General features: G+C 42.4%; 1 protein-coding gene and 1 long non-coding RNA gene across 4 annotated transcripts; one reads left to right on the forward strand and one right to left on the reverse strand.

Annotated features, from left to right (window-relative positions):
* Positions 1–9,181: 9,181 nt before the first annotated feature.
* Positions 9,182–21,355, forward strand: LOC101770519 (mediator of RNA polymerase II transcription subunit 33A). 3 transcript variants are annotated; one of them, XM_004962418.3, is made up of 12 exons: positions 9,182–9,575; positions 9,705–9,815; positions 11,202–11,543; positions 12,426–12,736; positions 12,817–12,908; positions 13,049–13,370; positions 13,467–13,662; positions 13,762–13,876; positions 14,042–14,200; positions 17,972–18,635; positions 19,559–19,768; positions 19,938–21,355. In XM_004962418.3, exons 1-12 carry the CDS (start codon positions 9,289–9,291, stop codon positions 21,026–21,028), a joined length of 3,900 nt encoding a protein of 1,299 aa, XP_004962475.1. In that variant the 5' UTR covers positions 9,182–9,288; the 3' UTR covers positions 21,029–21,355. The 3 variants fall into 3 exon arrangements, with proteins under 3 accessions (XP_004962475.1, XP_022681345.1, XP_004962478.1); XM_022825610.1 differs by having other exon boundaries at positions 11,424–11,543; XM_004962421.3 differs by lacking the exons at positions 9,182–9,575; positions 9,705–9,815; positions 11,202–11,543 and adding an exon at positions 11,570–11,861 and having other exon boundaries at positions 12,421–12,736.
* An 815-nt stretch (positions 21,356–22,170) lies between these two features.
* LOC111256620 lies at positions 22,171–23,050 on the reverse strand. Its single transcript, XR_002676706.1, has 3 exons — positions 22,913–23,050; positions 22,567–22,823; positions 22,171–22,448 (listed from the first exon to the last, which is right to left on the reverse strand). It is a non-coding gene; the product is annotated as an uncharacterized LOC111256620 (long non-coding RNA).
* Between the last annotated feature and the right edge of the window lie 873 nt (positions 23,051–23,923).

The following is a 23,923-nucleotide window of genomic DNA, read 5'->3' on the forward strand; positions in this document are numbered from 1 at the left end:
ACACCCTCGCCTGTTGCAACTCATGGATCTAGCAGTCCGGCTTGCGACGCTTCCTCCCTGCACGTGTGGATACCTTGGAGGTGTTGCGCCTGCAGCACTTGGACGAGCCATCGACGAGCCGCCGACGAGCCACGACGAGCCGATGACGAGCCGCGGCACCGGAGGCGATCTTGCTGCACGTGGACGAGCTGCTGAGGAGCTGCTGGACGTGACGTGATCGACTATGTACGACTACGTTGATCGACTACGTACGACTACGTGATCGTCTTCACTTCATCGACGCATATCTACATCTTCCGCACCAGTAGTGCGTCGAGTGGTAATCCCGTGATCCTTATACGGCAGTTCTTCCTGGTTATACGCGGTAGAAATTTTGATTTGCGCTAGTGTAGCCTACCTCGTATCCTAACATGATTGGAGGCGTGAGAAGCGTGACTTGCCCAAGGAGACCAAGTCGTACAAGTAAACTCCAAAAGGCCTTCGTGTATAGCATATTCTAGGAATGTAGTGGTTGAATAAGGGTAATTGTGGAATGTAAAGTGTCCTCCGAGATACTATAAAAGGGAGCCCTATCCCAATGTAAACGGATGCTCATTTTCTCAAGTTGAACCACGAGTGCTTCCCAACATTATTATGTCTTAGTCTCCTTGAGACTTATTTCCCAACATGATCCATGTTAGATCTACGTAGTAGGTAAATGTTTTATTGCCCGGAGTCGATGGGTTTTCACCGTACATAAAACATTGAAGTTGATTAGTGGATTGTGTTTGACCGTACTAACTAAGGTGGGACGTTTGAATCCTTGAGCTAAATTCTAGTTCATGTCACATCAAATCTTCGATGCCTAATTAGAAGGACTAAACATGAGTTGATTATAAAACTAATTGCACAGATGGAGGCTAATTTGCGAAACGAATCTATTAAGCCTAATTAGTCCATGATTTGACAATGTGGTGCTACAGTAAATATGTGCTAATGATAGATTAATTAGGCTTAATAGATTCGTTTCGGGAATTAGCCTCCATCTGTGTAATTAGTTTATAATTAGCTCATATTTAATCCTCCTAATTAGCCTCCGAATATTCGATGTGACATGAATTTTAGTTGGGATTAAAGATCCAAACACCCTCTTAGTATGTGTTTGGATGGGAGACAATGTAGAACGGGACGGTTCTGTCCCAGTTTTCCGGGATGGGGTGATCCCATTTCATGTTTGGTTGAATGGGATGGGTCCGTCCCAATTTTTTGTTTGGTTGAAGAGATTGCAATAGACGGGACGAGCACCATTTTCTCCTTCCGTCAAACACCGTTTGTGGGGCCCACCTATCATACTAAGCATCTTCTTCCTCCTCCTAGGCCACGCCACCCCGCCGTCCCCCGATCCACCCACCACCGCCCCTGCTCGCCCCCCGCCGGCCATGGGGCGCCGCGGTCGGCCCTGCTCCACCCGCCGCGCCGCCCCTCTCCACCCCACCGCCGCCCCTGATCCACCCGCCACCACCCCTGCTCCAACCCCGCCCCCCGATCCCCACCGCCGCCGCCCCTGCGCCGGCCATGGAGGGTCGCGGCGGAGGTCTAGCTCGCCCGCACGCCCGTGGCGGAGCTCGCCCGCACTGGCCATGGAGGGCCGCGACGGAGCTTCCAGCTCGCCCATGCGGCCGTGGCGGAGCTCCAGCTCGCCTGTGCGCCCGCGGCGGAGCTCGCTCACGCCAGCCATGGAGGGCCGCGACGGAGCTCCAGCTTGCCCGTGCGCCTGCGGCGGAGCTCGCCCACGCCAACCATGGAGGGCCGCAACGGAGCTCGCCCGCTCGCTGTTGCTCCCTCTCGCGTCAGACGGAGGGACGACCCCGTCCGCTCGTTTTTTTGCGGACAGGAGCATCCTGGATATTTGCGGTATATTTCCTACTAGGGACGATCTCATCCCGTATGTTTCCCAATCAAATACTGGCAAAAATGAGATCGTCCTGTCCCATCCCACCCTCTTCTCGAACCAAACGCACCCTTAGTTTGACTAAAAAACCAAACACCCACACCGCTTCCTTGTCTTTGATTGGAGTCTATACACGTATGTAACCCAGTAACCCACGGCAAAATCTGCTGCTCACTCGCACACACTGGCTGATCTGACAGCAGACAGCGACGACTGTTGTGCTTCGGCGTGCCCGCCGCGACCGGGCGCTAGAACATTAATGCTGCTTTTACTCAGGAGCCTAGTAGTTCATTGAAAATTCGCACCGAGATATCGGATCTCTCTTGCAACTGCAAATTAAGCAAGTTAAGCACTGCACGTGATCTCAGACGTCTATCGTCCATAAAACAGATCAAATTATAGATGGTACAGTGATGTACGGTAGCCGGCCGGTGTACGGGAACCAGGTTCTGAAAATTCAGGCTAGGCAACGAACTTCTGTATGGAAGACGTCTGAACAAAATGCGTTGATATAGGTGTAAACGGAGGCACGCTAGGGAGTTGCATTAATGCATCAGTGTGGTGGACCGGTAGTGCACTTTCGTGTTGGTCCGGGGTTTTGGCATTTTGGAGGAAGAGAAAAGTAGGATTTCTCTGCTATTCCAACTTCTAATGTTTCTGTCAGCTTGGTCCCGTGGTTTGACCCCTGTTTTCACGTGACTCTGCGAGTCCGAGCCGCCGCCAAGGGAAGTCAGAGTTTGGAAACAACCTAGCTCTTTCTCCTGTCACCGGACGAAAAGCACGACACGTGCGGTAGACATCAGCTCCGTTTTCTAGACGTGCACCACGAAGCAGATCAACTTGCACTTAACTGATCTCAAGAAAGAAAAAGTAATTGCTAAAAAAAGCTAGCACTTAACATGGCTCCCTTCTATACGCTGTATTTGTGGTATACAAACTAGTCCATCAACCCGTGCATCCCGACTAGTACTTTTAGATGACATATAATAAATATTATAAGTTATTATTTAGATTAGGCAGAACAATCAATAATATTTTCTATTTTTTTCTTTCTTTTATGTATTATTTTCTTAATGCTTATGACATCATATAATTTAAATAGTACATAATACATTAATGAGCATTGGTTGTTATGATTGGGTAGTGAGACCAATACATTTTTTTTAGTGCATACTATTCTTTAAAATTGGTAATAAGTACAATGACAATAAAAAAAAGGAAAATCACTATGTTTCATGTCGTCTCCTCAGTACTTCCCAATGTAGCAGATATTAATCAAATTTAAGTATATGAGCATATGGGAAGCCCATCTTTTGGAACTCAACCATGTAGATATCTACATTGAAAATGGATATTGTTAGCTCACCTATAAATGAATAATTAGCAACGAATATCAGATGTTCATATTTACCTGCAAAGGTTCCCTACATTGTAGTCCATGTTTTATGTCTCTCATCAATTTCTTCATGTTATCTTGAAACACTGTACCGTTGATGTCAGGTAATGGTCTTGACCTTCTCTGTCCTCAACGACGTTACACATAAATGACACAAATAGTTTAAGGTGTTGAACAGAATGACATGTCATCATAGCATCTTGGTAGTTTTGTTCCTACGCCCTTGTAAAGGAGACGATAATATTATCCTCTTTTCAACATGTCCATCTCTTGTGTCTTCTTCTACGAATATTTTTTTCTGGTAAAAGAGTCGTCAATGTCTACCTCTTCATTTTCAGTAGCTATTGTGCAACCTTTGTATGAGTTGTCTTCTACTTCCTTCAAATAATCAAAAAGAAAATAAATTTAGGTCAGAATTTGTTTCATCGATACAGTAAACTTATCAAATAGTAAGGATTCAAAAGAAAAGGTGCAATAAAATACTTAGTAATAATGAAAATGTGTTACCTTTTGACACTTTGCATGTCAATTCTTGAACTGCTCTTTTCTGTTGGAAAAATATCTTTGGAACAGTATAATCAGGTCAAAAACTTACAACTCGGTCATTCCAAACTGAAAAATCAATGTTTGTCCACATATCTGCTGATTCATTAATTACCATTTGTGCTTCCTTGTCAAAAACTATACAAGTTGCAACTGCTGTAGCTTAATTTTATATCTGTAGATATTGTTCTCCTATTAGAAATATGAGTACAATAATAAGATTTTAAAGTACTAAATAATTTACCGTGCTTTAGGTTAAGCTCTCTTGTCACATTTATTGCAATAGTAGTGATCAAACTTCTTTTCAAGTTGCTTCTTACACTCGCCTCTACTACATGAGATGTAGCACAAACCAAAATGTTGCATTAGTTTCATTTATTGTTGCTTCAACGGTAAATATCTTATCCTGTAAGTAGAAACAATACCATCAGTATGTATGTAAGTCTTTAAACAAGATAGTCAATAATGAACAAACTAACGCATACCTGATTTGATAAGTCAAACAATATCGAATTCAATTCTTCTAAAGTCCTTCTGTTGTACTGTATTTGGTCTTCCAATGCCCCTTTTAGATGGTCCTCAATATGAATCTCTCTTTGATAATATTATCAATTGAACTAATGCTTTTTTCATACAAAAGAATTTATCATATTAGAGTGCATGCTACATAGCTTAAAATAGAAAACAAATATCTAAATTTGTTTTATCTCTCGTGTGCATCCTTAGTTTCAAGAATAGGTAAATCTACATAAACTTTTGTTGCATTGGTTGATGATATTGATTACCCGGAGAAAATATCAATAATTTATTTTCTTAGGAGGTTAATTTGTTGAATAAAAAATATTGAATAGCTCATATTAAATGATGACTTACTGCCAAATTTCTACACAGTTGTAGATGTTATTACGATGACATGGGATTTTGTCCTATCATCAACCTCCTTAATTTTGTCTCCCCAAAATCTAACTTTAACTTCATGGTCACTGCAAATTTAAAATTTTGTATTTAAATATATGTATTTAAATTTCTAACTGTAAATTAAATTGTTTGGAGGGGCACTATATAGAAGATTTTGAGTTCAACAGAAGTTCTATAGCATGTATGTAAACATTGAAAGTTTTGTAGTTGTTTTGGATGAGAGAAAGGTGAATTAACTTCCTACTCGATCAGGAGCACAATATCACGGATTTTGGTCAATCCAAAGTCATCTATACCTAGCACGCAGCAGGTCAAACAATAAACAAATGGTTTAGTAGGCGTAACACATGCCATGAAAAATTAATCTAATTGTAGAAGGGAAATTAAACAAATTAATCTCTTTCTCACGTGAGATTTGAAAGGTCTAAAAGGTTCCCTGGCCGTAGTACTTGAACCTTCAATAGGAATAATAGTTCAGAGGCAAGTTGATCATACCTTTCTGTTGAATAGCAGCAGGGCCTAGTTCTGTTGATGCAAGTAGCAGCAGACCCTAGTTGATGAAGCAGTACACAAAAGAAAAAGAGTTGTTTTGGGAAAGACGGCACCTCTCTCTTTGTAAGGCCTTGTTTAGTTCCCAAATTGGGAGTGACAAAGTTTGCATTTTGCCATAAATGTGCAACTATAGCATTTCGTTTGTATTTGTGAATTATTTTCCAAACATTGACTAATTAGGCTCAAAAGATTCGTCTCGCAAAGTACAACAAAACTGTGCAATTAGTTTTTGATTTCGTCTACATTTAGTACTCCATGCATGTACCGCAAGTTTGATGTGACGGGGAATCTTCTTTTTGCATAGTGCCAAAGTTGGGAAAAAGGGACTAAACAAGGCCTAAGAGTATCTAATTTGTTAGTTGTATTAGCTAACAACCTTTCAGGATACATTATTTTATGATTTAAATATGGGAGAGAAATTGAAGACAAGATATTACGCTACATCTGATCGGTAGGCATACCTATATGCACGTACGTATCTAGTTTGTTTGTTATTTGTATTACCTAAAGATCCTTTCGTGATAAACTCTTTTCCAAGATTTAAATATGAGAGAGATTAAGGGCAAGAAATTAATTGCGTCACATGTGACCGGCAGGACACGATAGTTAGACGATTTTTTATTTTATTTCAAACGAAGAGATTTATTATATAAGATGTGATCGGGAGATCGTTTAGATTTAATTTTTTCTACAGTGGCATATGTGGGTAATTTAGACATAGATATAGGGGTTATTTTTGTTAATTCTTCATAATGGTATAGGTGGGTAATTTTAGAAATAGAGTACATCCAACGGCTATTAAAATCTTACTATTACTAATTGATGGTCGGATATTTTGATTTTTTGTGAGAATTTCTAAAATTTCTCTCTAGAGTGTCCACCTAGAAATCCTAGGTGGCTTCACCTGGAGGCTTCAAAAGGAGCCAATAGTAAAATATAACCATGCATGGAGCATTTAAAAATGAAATGTTTCACGTGCGGTACAGAGCCGTCTAATTTATTAATATTAATTAAATACTATTCCCTCCATCCTAAATTATTAATTATTTTAGTTTTTTATACCTTTTACTATACATTTAGATATAATATATATCTAGGTGCATAGCAAAATCTATGAATCTAGAAAACTAAAACGACTAATAATTTGGGACAGAGGGAGTACTAAGTTCCGTGAATTTTTTGATCTTTTATGAATAAAACAATTATTTATGTATTTTATTTAGCTAGATTTATTGTGTTGAAATATGTGTATTTGTATTCAAGTATCTTATATAGTGACTATTGTTTTAGTGGTAGGGACTGTATGTCATTAGAAGTGCTCGTGATGTTCCAATGTCTCCTAGGTTTGATTGGTTGCCCAGACAATGCCGTCCAATCCCTGGTCCAGCATAGAATGATGCACTGACCGCTTGTTTAGGGCGCGTTTGGTAGCCTGTATGAGAGCTGAGCCAGGCCGCTCGGATGCATGCGCTCGTGTTTGGTTGGTTGGACGGATCATTGGGTCAGGCTCGCACGCTACTCAAAGCATGAAAGATGCTGCATCTAGAGATACGCCAGAATTGGTCGCATCCGGTGAGCCAGGCTCGCGCTGTGCAAGATTAGCATAGCTAATGAAGTTATTAGCACATAGTTAGTGAATATTAAGTGATTTCAAATCAAATTAAGATGGGATTAGGTAAATTAAATTTTATTATAACATAATACCATAAGTAATTAATATTTTAGTATTTATTTTGACATATTCGTGCTACATGATTTGTACTCATGCGGGCAACCAAACAACTTCTCTTCCGAACCAGGCTACATGCATACAAGGAACTAAACATAAGAGCCTGCATGCGATCAGCCTGGCTGGGATGAGCCAGGCCCATGGATAGGAACCAAGCTAGCTACGTGCAACAAACCAAACAGGCCCTTAACTAACCAAACAGGCCCTTGCCCTGTCTGTATGTTTCCCCTGCACTCGCCCATTCTGTTGAGCCCCTCCATCCTGGTTCCTCTCGTATCTAAAGTTTGAGGTTCCTTTGCAAGCCACGGATGGCTTGGTGCACGCATGATGCAAGGATCCGTGTGTTAGTCACCTAGAACCTTGGTACGTGCATGCATCCAAAGAAGAACTCTTCTCGTACCGGACCAACAGGTAAAACAGCCAAACATGACCATCTGCACAGGCTCAGGCGGGATGGCAACGGGTCCAGCAAGGTGCGGGTAGAGCAAATGCCTGCCCACAAGAATACCCAAAACCTCAAGTATACACGTACCCTCGAATCCTAGCGGGTAAGATTTCGTACTTGTGTCCGTACTCATCGGTACCTATCGGGTCTAGTCATGATAGCACAAAATATATATCATCCTAACTATAAAAATAAGTATAATTTGATTATACCACCCACACAAAGTTTATGTAGATAGTAAAAATAGGAGGACTAAACACTTTGTTTTCTATTTCGTTGTCTTCACTTCATGATCTACCTTATACTTATATGAAAACAATTGCATTCAATTACCAGTTAAGTACTTTCATATTTCCTGCAACAATTAATGGTACTATAAAGTAAAATCTCACTCTCACATTTCAAATTCATACAATCTCACATATTAATTCTTACAGTAGTTCACACAAGAGTAAAATGCATGGTCGGTCCTTAAACTTGTTCGTCACTCAGATCCACGTACTCTCAAAATGCATATCTGGCTCCTAAACTGGGTTTGGGTGTCATTTAGGTCCCTATACTCTCAAAATGCATATCTCACTTCTAAACTTGGCTCGGGTGTCATATACTCTTAAAATGTAGTGTCATCCCACTAATAGAAGATGATAAGATCAAATTTTATACTTTCAAGCAAGCCATTACTTTCATTGGCACTTGTTTTATTGCCCCTTTAGCTTCTCCTAATATTTGTCCAGTTTTTTATCTTATAAACACCTAATTTTAATTTAGTAAGTGTAACTACGAGTTATTCAAATTTGAACAATCTTATGAGAATAATAGAGCACACTTGTCATATACACCTAGCTAATTAAGATATTGCCTCCAAATTAAAAGATCATCAATCTTTCTGGATTCATTACATCAATATTCTCCCCACACGTTGAGCTGAAATTACTTTGTTTGACTATAATTAAATTATATCTATATAAAAATAAGTTTTATCAATTTAATTGAGATGATAATGATTTTAGAGAGTATATGGACCTAGATGACACCCAAAGCCAAGTTTAGGGGCTAGATTTGCATCTGAAAGTATATGGAGCTAAATAACACCTAAGCCCAAGTTTAGGGAGCCAGATATGCATTTTGAGAGTACGAGGACCTAACTAACATAACTGGAGGACCGGCCATGCACTTTACTCTTCACACAATCCCATAAAAAATGAGTAATAAACAAAGACGTGAGTTCACGAGAACACAATACTTGTATTTCGGATACCCGATAGCTCACCCGCCCTGTCCATCAGGTACGAAACTCACGGCTACCCATACCTGCGGGTAGAATTTCCGCTCAGCTTCGTTGCTTCGGCCCTGCGCTGCCCGGCCATCCTGAATTGGGGAACGAACCAGAACCAATCACGCCCCGAGTATATGCATGTGTTTTTAATGTGAGTGTTTTGTGATAGTAGTCATTTCTTTTTGAAACGAGTGATAGTAGTCATTTCATTTGCATAGGAAAAAAAGAGAAAAAGGTTGTTTATGTAGGTGACTTTTCAACTCTCTCTTGTGTTTGTAAATAGAAAAGTATTTATGTAAATCTTTTTACAAATATGAACTCATTCAATTCCATTTCTATCTCGCTTACGGGCGCGCATTAAAGCGGCACCAGCACGGCAGCACCTCGCTTCTTTCCTTTCCATCTCCCACCAGGCCACCACCCCCAAACCCTGCAGACACCAGAGCAAAAAAGCCCCCCAAAACAAAAACCAGTTCCCATCTCCCACGCCGGCGGGCCCATGGCGGCCGACGCCGCCGACCTGGAGAGGCGGGTGATGGCTGCGGTGAAGGCCTCCGCGGCACGCGGTGACCCGCCGCTCCTCCAGGCCGCAGAGGCCTCGCGCTGCGCCCGCGAGGCCGCCGCCTCCGCCTCCGCCTCCGCTTCCTGCGGCCTCGCTCTCGCGGAGGCACTGGTGGCGAACCTGTGCTTCGCCCACAACACGGGCGCCATGTGGAAGCTGCTGGACCAGGCCATGTCGTCCCGCCTTGTACACCCGCTCCACACCCTCGCCCTGCTCACCCCGAGGTACCCGAGCGATTCGATCCTCGCTTCCCCCTTTCCCGTTTCCGTTGCTCAATTTGTTTTTCGTTATAGTTCACTTTCAGATGCTAAGTTGCCGTACGTTGTGCTGGTTTGCGTGCTATTGCTGTGCAGGGTGGTGCCGAACCGGCGGGAGCAGCCGGAGGCGTACAGGCTCTACCTCGAGCTTCTCGGCCGGTACGCTGTCGCGCCGGTTTACCCCGAATGCACGGAGAGGAAGTCTATGTAAGCACGGTTTGCTCCTGCTTCACCATCCATCCTGCTATGATACACCTTCATTTAACTTCGGTTTGCTATACTCTGTGGTCTGTGGATTCATGACAAGTTGAACACTTTGGAAATGGACAAACTGCTTGGTTGATTTGGTTTAAAATCCATGCTCTACTTGCTCATGTTGAAGATCCTTTTCCTGTGGGTGGGTCAGCCTCTGGGTGCTAGGGGGTTGTCTCGACGACTAATAGGTGTATGTGGAATTGTAGACTAGATAGGCTGAAAACGATTGTAAACTCTCGGTCTTGGTCTTGAAAGGAAAAGGGCACATGATTTCTTCCGTTTGCTGTGGTTTAAAGACTTCAAAGTGCGACTAAGGCTCCCTTCACATTGAGGTGGCATTTCAAAAGCATCCCCCCTTACTTTTGGATGTATATGCCACTGAGTAAATTTGAAAAACTACAATTGAATTGACCAAACTATCTCCTATTATAAATTGTTCAATTAATCTGTAGCTTTCTGATAAAGCACTTAGTCTGGTCAATCACATGTAGTTATGCGAAATTTATTCTTAGCTAGTCCCTCATCTTGAAATTACAAGCCTACATGGCGTATTTTGTTTGGTTAGGACAAGGCTTTGATCGACAATTACTCCATCCATACATAATTTTTTAGGACACAAAATTGACCGTTTTAGATTTGCATTAACAAACACTGACATATTATTATGATTTTGCATCACATGAAAGACATTAATACAGTAACTATTGGTCAAAACTTTGTCCTAATGAAATGGAATACGCCTAGTAATTTCAAATGGATGGAGTAGTTGTTAAAATTTCACAGCACAGCACAGTTTGACAGGCAACTGCAAAACTGCTCGTACCTGCACCCAAATGATTGAAGCGTCTAATTGAACTGTGTGCAAACACTAAGGGTACCAGATGCCGCATACCGTGGTGCTGGAGCCTGTTGCTCAATAGCCTATTTTTAGGAAAGATACTACATATGGAGTTATGGACTGTAGGTCCTTCCAACATAGGTAGATTTTCCACATAGCACATGTAAACTTACCATAAAAATCATGCTCACAAGCATGAACTTTTGAAGCCTTTATCCAGCCAATGTCTATCACACACGTGAGAAAATATTGCCAATAATTTTGGTTAACTTTAGATAAACCTTTATTATTGTTTTGACAAATTGTTAAATACATCCACGATGTACTTTGTACTGGTTGTACGAACTGATTGGCATCTGAACTGGCCTATGTATTGTTCTAGAAGCACATTCATTCTAGGTAATAAAAAATGTTTTGGAATAATTTTATTCAAGTTTTTCAGATAACAACTTGTAATTCTCTCATATGGTGCTAACTTTATATTTGCATTTACTATGCAGATTAGCCAAATCTATCGATGATGCTATGCAGCTTGCACATAGATACGGCTTTCAACATTTGGATTTTGGACATGCCGTTATTCTTTTTGTGTTAGGTCTTGTTGAAATGCTGATTGATTGCATCTTGGATGATTATGGGTTGCTCAATATCTCTTCTCATGAACATGATAATATATATACAAAAAATATGGATTTTGATGGCAAGGGAATACTACTTGACAGGGGAAGTGAGCACCGTGAACATCTAAGGAGAAAGAATATACTTATGTCTATTGAAGTTGTTGAGAAGGCCACTGCAAACAAAATTGCCCAAGTCTTTCTTCGGCTTGTCTATCTTAACACGTACATTGTTTCATCTTCGTAATATTACTTTTTTCTGCCTTGCAAATCTTGATTATTACAAGTTATTATTTCCTCAGCTATCTTGTCCCTGAAAAACAAGGTTTGATTGATCCACATCAGTACAATTTGTTTGTTTTTTAAATAAATATTTGTCACTTAACAAACTTGGGTTTGGGGATGCTAATGAAAATTGATATCTTATCATGATATCAGATGATATTAGGACAACATGTGAGATACTGTGAGGTATTGGTGGCATGTGCTAGAGTGTGCTGGCCACTATCTGGGTTTTATCCCAGATGTGGGCACCCAGGGCAGGTGAGATTGAGAATAGAGTTTTGACAAAAGTTCAGGTGGTAATCTTTTCGATAGGGAGAACATACAGGAAGTTAATTCAAGCTACTCATCAGCTTGGGCACTTTCAAATGAGTTAATATTCAGCTTCTGGTGTCATTTGTTTATGCTTGTTTATTTCCCATATGCAAAACTTCCTAAATTTCTGGTTTGTTGTGATAAAAACTTCAACTTTATGATTTTCTTTTTAGAATTTAAGTGTGCATGCATAGTTCCGGAGAATTTTGGTAAAGGTTTATTCTTTGCTATTCAGCAGGTTTAAAGAAATATTCATATTCATGTAGGGGTTTTAATTGTGGAACAAATTTTTCCATAGCACCTAACTATTATTCAAACGTTCCATGCATTATGTTTGTTAAAGGTTTATTCTTTGCTATTCAGCAGGTTTAAAGAAATATTCATATTCATGTAGGGGTTTTAATTGTGGAACAAATTTTTCCATAGCACCTAACTATTATTCAAACGTTCCATGCATTATGTTTGTTAAACTGATGACACTTACGTTCCTTTTTGGATATGCTAGGATAGACCGGAGAATTTCAATTATCTACTCCGGAAACTTCAACTACTTGGCGCCCTTAAATCAAAGAATGTTTTACCTGCATACATTCTGCTAGATAGCTTGACTATGAATATACAGAATGTTATAAGCACTGGATATCAATTAGACAGGAGTAGGCTATTGGGAGTTCTTGTTAGCACACAACCTTGCAGTTCATCTGCATTCAATATTTTTGGAGCTGGGAAGGGATCCTGTTGGGTTCCTTTTGACATGTTTATGGAGAATGCAATGGATGGGAGACATCTTCATGCCATATCATCAGTTGAATTTTTGACAGGTGCATAATTGCATATAGCTGCTATTTTGCCTTTTCAATTGTTGTACAACATTTTTAAACATGAAACCATTGGTTGGCAGAACTCTCCAAGACATTTAAAGTGTTAAATCGGGCAACCTGGCAAGAGACCTTTCAAGCTTTATGGATTTCTGCTTTGCGGCTGGTACAACAAGTGAGATGACTTCAACCAGAAATCTATGTGTACTACTTTTTTTTAAAAAATATGAAAATAATTTACTTTTGTTATCATTTTACATTTAATATTTACACATAGTATTAATATTTATTATTTGCTAAAAATATGTTTACTAGGGCCCAGCTGCTTTGGAAGGACCATTTCCTCATCTTTATTCACGATTGTGCATGCTGTTAGCTATCATCCCCTTGTCAATTGCAACTATTGTGAACGAAGAGGTGGACAAATTGGATGGTGGAATGGTAGCTGCTATAAAAGGAGAACTAGTGTCTTCACTTCAGATTCTGGTGCAATTTTCTGGTCTTCTTTCACCTCCTCCAGCTGCTATGCATTTGGCAAATAGTGCTGCTAGGAAAGCAGCAGTTGTTCTATCTAATCTGAAAAGTGGGAATGAGAACATGTACAGTTATTCCAAAGATAGTTCCTCTATTAAAACAGGTTACTTCTGACTGATCTCTTTAACATTTAGTATCTTTGCTTATGTTCTTTTTCTCAACTACGACTTTCTCTCATAGTTATGCTTCAAAATTGCAGTAGGAAATATGATACACCTTATTGTGGAAGCCTGTATAGCCAGGAACTTAGTTGATACATCTGCTTATTTCTGGCCTGGCTACGTGGTTGCACTTGAAGAATCCTCTCAAGCCCAGGAATCTCCATGGTCATCTTTAATAGAAGGGTCTCCACTCATGGAACTCAAGGATGCACTTATGGTTACACCTGCTTCGAGGTGATAAATCATGTGACAGGACTAATTTAAGTGCTCTTTTTAGGCTTTATGTATGTTCACAAGCTTGATTTAATGGTGTTTTTTATTTTGTTTTTATAGTGTAGCAGAGTTGGAGAAATTGTACTCTTTTGCACTAAGTGGGTCAGAGGAGGAGAAGTTGGTGGCTTCAAAGGTTTTGTGTGGGGCATCACTTCTTCGTGGTTGGAACATTCAGGTATTGTTCAGTTTAAAAGAACTATATTGCAGCAATGTGAAAGAATGTCAGTTACAACTGTTTCTATCTTTTCTAGGGTCTTCTACAGATTATCTTAATCGTGCTGTATGAGTTACTTTCATTGCCTATCTAACATTTTTGCTTGCAAATCTTTTTGCTGCTTAGGAACATGTTGTTCAAATGGTGCTTAAGTTGTTATCGACATTCCTCCCTTTGGATTCCAGATCAGATGAGCGATATTTACAGCACATGCCTATGCTGCACGCTCTCATATTAGGAATTTCTTCTGTTGATGCTGTTCATATTCTCTCAATGTATGGCCTGGTAAGAAACAATGTAGCTTGGATAGAAATCTTGTTCAGCTCTATTCCTTTTGCCTTAGGCATGTACAACACAGGATGCTGATAAAGTTTCAGATGAAACCAAGAATAAGCTAGAATTATCCTCGTTTATTGAGAGTATAATTAAGTGCTTTTTTTTGAACAAATCATGTGTTCCATATATGGTCCTTGCTACGTACACCTCTTACCTCTAAGGAGGTAAGATTTGAATCAAATCTGGACTTTTGGATATAAAGAGAAAAAATCAATTAGAAAATGAAAAATTAGTAATAACTCACTTCTCCCCAACTTACCGGTCATGCATGCATGCAGTTAATATCGTTAGCATTATTTTGGGCCCTGTCCATGGCCACGCCGGCTGCGCTGATCACATGACCCAAATAGGACTCTTGTTCCTCCCCGAAAACACATTTAGATTGCTTGAGGAAGAGGTTGTTGCTGCGTAGGACCATGAGGACGACACGAAGATGGTGGAGGTGCTCCGACCATGTCTTGCTATAGATTAGTATATCATCAAAAAAGACAAGTACAGAACGACGCAAGAAGGGGTGCATGACCTCATTCATCAGCGCCTGGAATGTCGAGGGCGCATTTGTGAGGAACTAGAAGTGACCATGGTGTGTCTGAAACACCATCTTGGCAACGTCATCAGGATGCATGCGCACCTGGTGATAGCCACTCCGGAGGTCTAGCTTGGTGAAATACTTGGCACCCTTGAGTTCATCTAGAAGCTCATCCACTACTGGGATGGGGAAGACATCACGAACCGTCTTCACATTGAGAGCCTGGTAGTCGACGCAGAATCTCCAGGAGCCGTCCTTCTTGCGGACGAGCAGCACGGGTGAAGAGAACGCCGATGTGCTGGCCCTGATGATCCCTAGGTTGAGCATCTTCGTGCACTGGCGCTTGATCTCATCCTTGAGCAGCTGTGGGTATCGGTATGGGCAGACCACAATCGGCGGCATCTCGAGAAGCAAGTGAATGCGGTGGTCGAACGATCGTTGTGGTGGAAGCCCGGTAGGTGCTGCAAAGACGTCGCTGAATTCTGCAAGGAGTAGGGACAACAGGTCCCTGGTGGCCAACAGGGACAATTCTGCGTTTGGCATTGCCCCGACACCATACCACTTGACACGATGATCTGTGCGCCAGAAGGACATGGAGTTGGTGGTGAAATCCTAGATAATTGGCCCGAGGGTACGGAGTCATTGACAACCGAGGATGAGCTTATAGCCTTGCAATGGGATGATGTAGATGTCCACCGCGAATAATTCGTCGCCGATCCAGATAGGTGTCGCAGGGCATATGCCGGAGGTGGGAACGCGCTCGCCGTTCGCCACGCCTACTGTCATGCCCGGTTGGGGTGAAGGAGTCAGCCCCAGGCAGGCCGTCGTTGCTGTCGCCATGAAGCAATGTGTAGACCCGGAATCAACCAAGGCGGGCATTGTGGCATCTGCGATGGTAGTGTTCAGCTGGATGGTACCGCCGGACTTGATGCCGGACATGGTAAGGAGGGAAATCTATGGCTCCTCATCGGCATCTTCTTCTGCAGCGTCGCCGTCGATCTCTAGGAAGTAGATGCCCTTCATGGAGCACTCCTTATGATGGCCTAGGGTGAATTTTTCGGGCAATTGAAGCATCTCCCCTTCACTCGATGCTGCGCCATCTCCTAGGGCGATAGGCGCGTGAACCGAGCGTCGCGGGGCAGCGCTTTGACAGGTGCGCCCGGCGTCACTGGCAATGTGCCGGTACTTTAGGACACGGCAGGTGGCGTCCTGGGCGATGACGACATGAAGCGTCCCGCTGCACGCGACGGAGTGCGGGCCGGGACCAAGGCGCAAGAGCTCTCGTCGTCGATGGCGAGGCGTCGCTCGTACACCCGCGCCAGGGCCATGGCGTCCTTGAACGACTCCGGCTTCTGCATCTCCACATCGGTGCGCATGGGATTGCCGAGCCTTGCCGTGAATATGTCAATTTGCTGCGGTTCCGTGAGTCCGTCGCATCTGGCGAGCAACTTGAGGAATTGATCCTAATATTCATCCACTGAACCTGTGCGCCGGAGGTGAGTCAATTCGCCGAGAGGGTTGCTGCGGACTGGAGGCCCGAAATGCTTGTTGACGCCCTCAACGAATTTGTCCCATGTTGGAGCGCCACCGCTGTTCTTCTCGAGCCGGTAATACCACTGCTGCGCAGCCCCCTCCATGTAGAAGGACGCTGTCCAGACCTTTCGATCCTCTGGAGTGCCCTGGGAGCAGAAGAATTGCTCCACCTTGTGCAGCCAACCCAGCGGATCTTCAGCACCATCATACTTGGGAAATCTGAGCTTGTGGACAGCGGCAGGGCCCTTGGAACCGGAGCTAGATGATCCGTCGGAGGAGAACGCGCCCTTCCGCTCCAGAACCTGCATCTGGACATTGTTGATGGAGGACTGCAGGCGGCCCTGTTCCTGATGGATGGACGCCACCTCTGTGTTGATCTTCTTCCCGATGTCATTCATCTTGGCGATCATCCTGTCGATTGCCTCCTGGAACTTGTCCTCGGTGATGAAGTTGTTGTCGCCCATGGCGGCAGGGGAGCGATGGGTTTAGCGGCGCGCAGGGGAAATTGGGGCGAGGTGGAGCAGCGATTGGCAGCAGGCAGAAAACCGAGAATGGTCCCGTCTGATACCAGAGTTGATATGGCTATATTATTGGCTGATGAACATGATAGCAGATTGATAAGGATCTGCTCGCCCTCCCTAGGAGGCTCTGAGCTTTAGGCTTATCTTTCTGCTTGATTACAATCTAATGCGCCAGGACTCTTATATAATGAGCCGGCCAAACAAATCCCAACTAACTGCAACTCTATCTCTAATCTGAATCTAAAATAACTAGCTAGTATCTCCTGGAGGAGCTGGACCCTTGTGCCTGTGGTGGAACTTCTTGCCAAAGAAGTTGTCCACAACAGCTTGTTCTTGGCATAGCCAACTCTGTTCGCGCAGCTGGTGGTCCGGGATGCCTAACAGGATCCCTGACATCCATGGACAGAAGGAAAGACTGGATCAGCCATCTCCTATAAATAGGAACAAATAGATATCTGTGCAAACTCTTGTAACCTTTCTTTGTTGCTTTACTGTTGCAACCTGCTTGGCACGTTTTTTTTTCCAGCAAAGTTGGACATGTCATGTAGAAAACTCACGTTACAGAAAAAACCATCACCATGTCACTCTAATTTCAGATTTAAAAACACCTTACAAAATCCCACGTGATATGCACCATGTCACATAATGTTATGTGAAGTATGGAAGAGGATCATGTACATCACATTGCATGATGTTAGATCTAATTGAAGATATTTTGCCTATTTCCCTATTCTTCAAAATTAAAAATTATATAAATATATTTTTCTCCTATTACCTCCTAGTAGGTAATATGTGATAATAACTATCCATATCGACCTAAATGGACGATCCAGTCAGGCATGGGTGTTATATAAAATAAGTATTGATAGAACTTTGTCAGATCCATAGTGCATCGTGCATATTTTCTAATGTGAAAATGGTGTTTGCATGCCTTGCAACTCTACTTTTGGGAAGTTTTTAGTATATTCTCACAGTTTTAGTGCTTGTTTCCTCATTGGATTTCCTCACCACATTTACACGGATAAAGAAAATTTCCTTCTTCTGAATGGTAAATGATTTACATTATTGGGTGACAAGTATGCTGTATGAACCTATTGTCGGTTTATGATACCATCCTTGTGACATGACATTTTGCAGGTGCCAGAAGTAGCAGCCATGTTAATGCCTCTCTGTGAGATTTTTGGATCCTTACCTGCATCTGGTCATAGGAGTTGTAATTTTGAAGAGGCTTCTGTGTACTCAGTATTCTCATGTGCTTTCCTTTCCCTGCTTCGCTTGTGGAAATTTCATAGACCCCCTATTGAGAATGCTTTATCAAGACGTGGAGTCTCTGTTTGGTCAGAGCCCCGTTTAGATTTTCTCTTATTATTACGTAATAGTCGTTCTGCTTTGAAAAATCTATCTAATGTTAGTAAGTCAAGCATATTTCAATTAGATCCATCGTTGCAAAAGCCAGTATATATCGACTCATTTCCAAAGCTAAGGGCATGGTACCTCCAGAACCAGGCTTGCATAGCCTCTACTCTTTCTAGTGCTTACAACAGGACAAATGTCCTCCAAGTGGCAAACATTATACTGAAAATTATATGCCGTAAAATTTCAAAAGGTGGCGTCCTGTCTGTAAATCCTCAGTCAACATCAAATTCCAGTATGAGTAGTCCACTTCCAGGGGTACAGGAAGATGAGTGCCAGTGGCCAACTGTTCCTGCATGGGAAGTTCTGGAAGCTGTCCCTTTTGTGCTTGAGGCTGTATTAACTGCATGCGCTCATGGGAGGCTTTCATCCCGTGATTTGGTTACAGGTTATACCTCTGACTAGTACTTCCATTTGTCCTAGTATTGCTCAACAAACTAAATGTTCCTTGCGATCTGGACACTTTTTAATTTCCCCCAATCATAGAATTAAAATTTCATACAATTCTCTCTACTATTTCAATTATTTACCACTTTGGAAGATAAGACCAAATTGTTACAAAAGAACAAAAAAAAAGGGGAACATTTGAAGGTACATTTGCATTTTTTTAGGTCTAGCACATAATTTCAATGGTGAAATCAGTTTCTAAGAAGTGCCACTCACCTTATGTAACCACTTGCTATATAGTTAGCATGAAGCATGTCAGCTCTGCTAGTAAGGTTGAGTTAAATCGTGGAAGGTGCTGAAGGTCATGGTTGCCCCTCAAACAGTTCTCGCTCCTCCAGCAGTGGTCATGGTTGCAGGATCTTGCCTGCTTGCTTAACGCACTGCCTTGCCTGCTTGCTTCAAGCTTGTGGGCAGAACCCCTTGCTTAGAATAAGTGTGGCAGCTGAGTGACACCCAGCACCAAGCCTTAGCCAGCATCATCACCACTTCTTAGAAGGTTAAATACTTTGTGAACATAGGGGCAACTGCCTACCCACACTCTCAGCCATCAGATCGGCACCGGAGGGCTGAGGTTGAGCCACGTCACTTCAGCCCACAGGTGACGTGGCTCAATCTCAGCCCTCCAGTGCCGATCCGATGGCTCAGAGTGTGCCACGTCATAAGGTGGGCAGCTAGCCCATAAAATCCACTTTCCTTCTTAGAATACTGCTTGAATCTCAAAGTTGCTTATGTATCTTGACCATTATATGTTTGTAGGTAAGAGGTTTACTAATTGTACCATAGTAAACAATCATTCCTTTTTCAGTTTGGCTTTTCAACTGTACTTGCACGGTTATCAGCATTTACCATCATACTTGATTGCAGGTCTAAGAGATCTTGCAGATTTCCTGCCTGCTTCACTTGCTGCTATTGTCAGCTACTTTTCAGCAGAAATTACTCGTGGCATATGGAAGCCGGTTATGTTGAATGGAACAGACTGGCCAAGTCCAGCTGCAACACTTCCAGTAGTTGAATTTGAGATAAATGAAGTTCTTGCATCTGCTGGTGTTAATATCAACATCTCTTCTCAACCACGTATGTCACTGTCTGTTTCTGCAAATCATTAATTTCTGTTGCATACACCATCACTATCTTTATTTGTGTTAATCGCACATGTCTCTGATTTTGAATAATAAGATGAATGACATTTTGGATTCTGAGATCATGAACCTCACTCTCAAATGGTCATTTAATCCCTCTACAGGTTCAGTGATGCCAATGCTGCCATTGCCTATAGCAGCCCTAATCAGTTTATCGATAACAGTTAAGATGGAGAAATTTAATCACCTCCATGGAATCATTAGCCAAGGAATTGAAACTTGTGCAACATCTAGTTCATGGCCTAGCATGCAAATTATAGGTGCATTGTGGTCCCAGAAAGTACAGCATTGGCACGATTTTATAATCCTGACATGTTCCCAGTCCCCCTTCACTCGAGATAATACCGCGGTAGCTCAACTGATCAGGAGTTGCTTCACATCTTTCCTTGGGCCTTTGATTGATGGGCGTTCCTGCTACATAGAAAACAGAGGAGTTACTAATTTGCTGGGGAGGACTCTTGATGAAAGAACTCAACTCGTTATAGCGCCAGGATTTCTTTACATAAGATCTTGCCGGTTATTTCCAGACAACAATTTTGTTTGTGAAGAGATTTTGAAGTTGGTCATTGAGAGAGCCCGTGCACTAGCGAATGATTGTATTTCTGAAAGACCTGCTCATTTGAGATCAGACTGCATGCCACTCTCAGTTTCCTCATCCTTGGTAGAGCAGATGTCATCACTTGCAGCAACTATGCTTTGTCATGCTGGTGGGGTGACTTTGATCCGTCTCCTGTATGAGCATATTCTCCCCACTCTGCTTCTTTCAGCGGGAGAAGATAAGCTTGGTTCTGCTGGTCACGTATGCAGCTTATTTGAAGGATACGCACTAGCATACGTTCTCATCTGGTCTGGTGCCAGCATCTGGGGAGTGGGAGAAACCTCGCCAGCATACACTTCAATTTACACGTCAAAAAGGCAGCGGATTGTGGATAGGCACTTGGAGTTCATGGTCAAGGTAATGGAGGGTAACATAGTGCTGGGCTGCGGTGAGACCACTTGGAGGTCCTATGTTCTCTGTTTTGTCGGGTTGCTGGTTGACTTTGTGCCAGCATGGATTCTCGAAGTGAAGCTGGAGACACTACAGAAATTGGCTTCTGGGCTTCGGAGGAAATGGCACAAGGGTGATCTCGCCCTCGCTTTGCTTGAGCGAGGGGGAAGTAAGACTGTGACTTCGGTGGTTGAATCGCTTATGTGACACGCTGATGCTGAATTTTTAGTACAGTTTTCATGACACCACCTTAGTCCATGCACACATAACATGTTACTAATCTGAAATTCAGTCCATCAGAAAAATGGACAGTACAGTTTAACAGGAGCTTGCATGTTGTTCATATTGTCGATCAGCTAAGGGTACGCTAAAGAGGACGCCGCAGCAGTTAGTTTTATATAGTTGTATACACTTCCGTTGGTAATTAACAAACATGTCATTTATGAAGTTCTTATTATGGCAGTCATTTATATCGGGTGCATAAAATGTATGGAACAATGAGAACACTTCTGTGTTAGAAAATATCTTCTGCCATTGCTGCTCGTTTTTCTTTTTTTTTTTTTTGAAAAAAAGAATGTGAGTCAATAGCTGTGAAATCATTTTTCTCCTAAAAGGAAAAAATATTAACAATTTTACACCTGCACTTGCTGAGTATATGGTGTTCACCAACTCATTCCAACAGGGCTGTCTGTTGGGATATGAAACTTTTGTGGTTTGATGTACCTTCCATTTTTCTTTTGCGAATCACATGGTACACACACAAACGTTCACATACACAGATGCATACTAACACGCACGTAACCCTATCTCTACAAGCACGTTCAAAACATTGAGTCAGCAAATCACAAACGCTCACATACACAGCAAATCACAAACGCTCACATACACAGATGCATACTTGTCCTTATGAACACACACGTAACCTTATCCCTACGAGCACATTCAAAACATTGAGTTAGCAAATCCTCGAGATTGGCATTGGTGCCTTGTTGCCGTCAACCACTAAAAGAATACCGCAAAATAAATCTTGAAATAAATTTAGGAAAATACGAGCACCAGTGTCAAGTTGAGAACTCGAACTCTAGTGAGTAGGTTTCACTGCAAGAAACGGTAAAGAAACGGTAAGTTGAGCTACGCTCAGTTTGCTATTGTGTAGCTTTCAGTTACTCTGATGATGGACCCATTGTATCTGTGTATGGATTGAAATAGAGAGCGTAGAGAACCTGTAATTAATCTAGCAAGAGTGGAATCATGTCGGGAGCACTCTCTCATTTCTATCATTTTTTTTTCTGTAAAGGACCAGAAGCATCGACATATATATGAAAGTTGTATAAAACAAGGTTATAGATCCAAAATAATCAGCATGCATCTTGAAATTCTAATAAGCTTCAACAATCTGGGGAATACAGTCCAGTCCATGGGCGTGTTTATTGGGGAAAAGAACGCGCGCGTGTAAGGAGGAGACATGAAAATTTGAAAAAGGAAAGATTACAGGAGACAACGAGACTTTTTTCTTCAGCAACCACATTATCGCAAAATAATAATCTTCGACAAACACAATGCAAGCACAGCGGGTTCCTTTTGACACAAGCAATCCACACTGAGGCCTTATTAGCTTCCATTAGTCCTGCAATAGGAATAAATTTTGAAATGAGTAAAAATCGATCACAGGTCACAGCTCTAGATTCATGCACATACATGATGCGAGTTTTAGAGTTGATAAGATATTTCCTATATGCACTTACTCCTACATGAATATAATCCATCAGGGACGGGAGAAGAAGCCAACTATCTTCCATTGGACGTTAGGGTTGGCTCCATCGCCTGTTGGTAGGACCCCAATGACTGTCCCCTCATTTCCATATCCGCCCAGGCCGTTGAAGCCCTTCGACTCATCTTTGAACATCCTTATTGCGGAGAAGTCGCTGGTTGGGTCGGCTTTTTTAGTCCACAGCATCGACAGCGGAATGCATTCGGAGGGGTTGTATGGAGCAAGTTTCACCTGGTTGTGTTTCATTTTTCAGTGAGGGCAAGCAGCAAACGATAGATGTTTAACACTTCAACCTATGTTAGAAGCTATTATATACTTACGGGGAGAGAACCATCGGTCGACGGCACAATGGCCTCTGCCGAAAACTTGGGAAAGTTGAACTTGAAGTTTACCAGCGCAAAAGGCTTGCGGCATCCGTCATCGGCGGCCAATTTCCCGATGGAAATGCTGTCCTGAATCCACACCTACATGTACATGAAATATTGACAGTTAAAAACAACTCAAAGGCATCAATGGTTGGTAGTTGATAAACCCGAAAGGGGATCCATATTCAATCTGCGAGCTTAAATTTGCCTGTGACATGTCGTCGAACTCGGTTTTGGCGAGGACAACGGTGCCATTGCGGGCGGCCAGACTAAGGTTAGGGTCCTGCTTGCTGATTATTCTCCATTTGGGAAAGGTACGTAGAAAATCAGCAAGCGGACTCCCATCTGTTCTTCCAAAGAAATCATCAAAAATGGACCCCTTTCCTGGCGTAACCCCGACGCCGAGGACAACAAGCACGGCTACCCAGACTAAGCTCGCAGTGAGTCTTGCCATTGCTTGTGTGTATAGAGGGGGAGAGATCGCGGATCGAGCTGCTGTACTGTACTTTGGGCAGATGATGGTATAAGGACTCACCATCCACCCTTTATATACACACGCGCTGCCAATGGGTCATGCAGAGCTTGCTGCCTTGGAGTTGGACAAGTTGCCAGGTGAGAACTGAGAAGCACTGGCAGGATAACCTTAAAATATAAACCATGCATGCAGCACAAGTTATTTATCTTTTGCACCTTTGACTTCAATTGATACGATCTTACAAGATCTCTGAATATATGCCAACTAAAGTTGCGTGCTCATGTGTGCAGCTCATCCTTGAGATCCTCTCAAGTCACGAAGAAGGCACCCCACCACTGGTGGAAAACTGAACTTTAGTCTCGGTTGGAGAGGCATAAGTCTCGAAAATCCAACTAAGATTAATCTTTCGAAACTAAAGGTCTCCACCTTTAGTTTCGGATTTTTCACCGGGACTAAAAAGACAAACCTTTAGTCCCGGTTGGTGTTATCAA

Source organism: Setaria italica, chromosome III, assembly GCF_000263155.2.
Source record: "Setaria italica strain Yugu1 chromosome III, Setaria_italica_v2.0, whole genome shotgun sequence".
Taxonomy (NCBI): domain Eukaryota; kingdom Viridiplantae; phylum Streptophyta; class Magnoliopsida; order Poales; family Poaceae; genus Setaria; species Setaria italica.

Bases quoted from the DNA above. Each gene is read 5' to 3' on its own strand.
- LOC101770519 (XM_004962418.3), top strand. From the start codon at position 9,289: ATGGCGGCCGACGCCGCCGACCTGGAGAGGCGGGTGATGGCTGCGGTG. The intron at 9,576-9,704 runs GTACCCGAGCGA...ATTGCTGTGCAG, and splicing joins CTCGCCCTGCTCACCCCGAG to GGTGGTGCCGAACCGGCGGG. The intron at 12,909-13,048 runs GTGAGATGACTT...TATGTTTACTAG, and splicing joins CTTTGCGGCTGGTACAACAA to GGCCCAGCTGCTTTGGAAGG.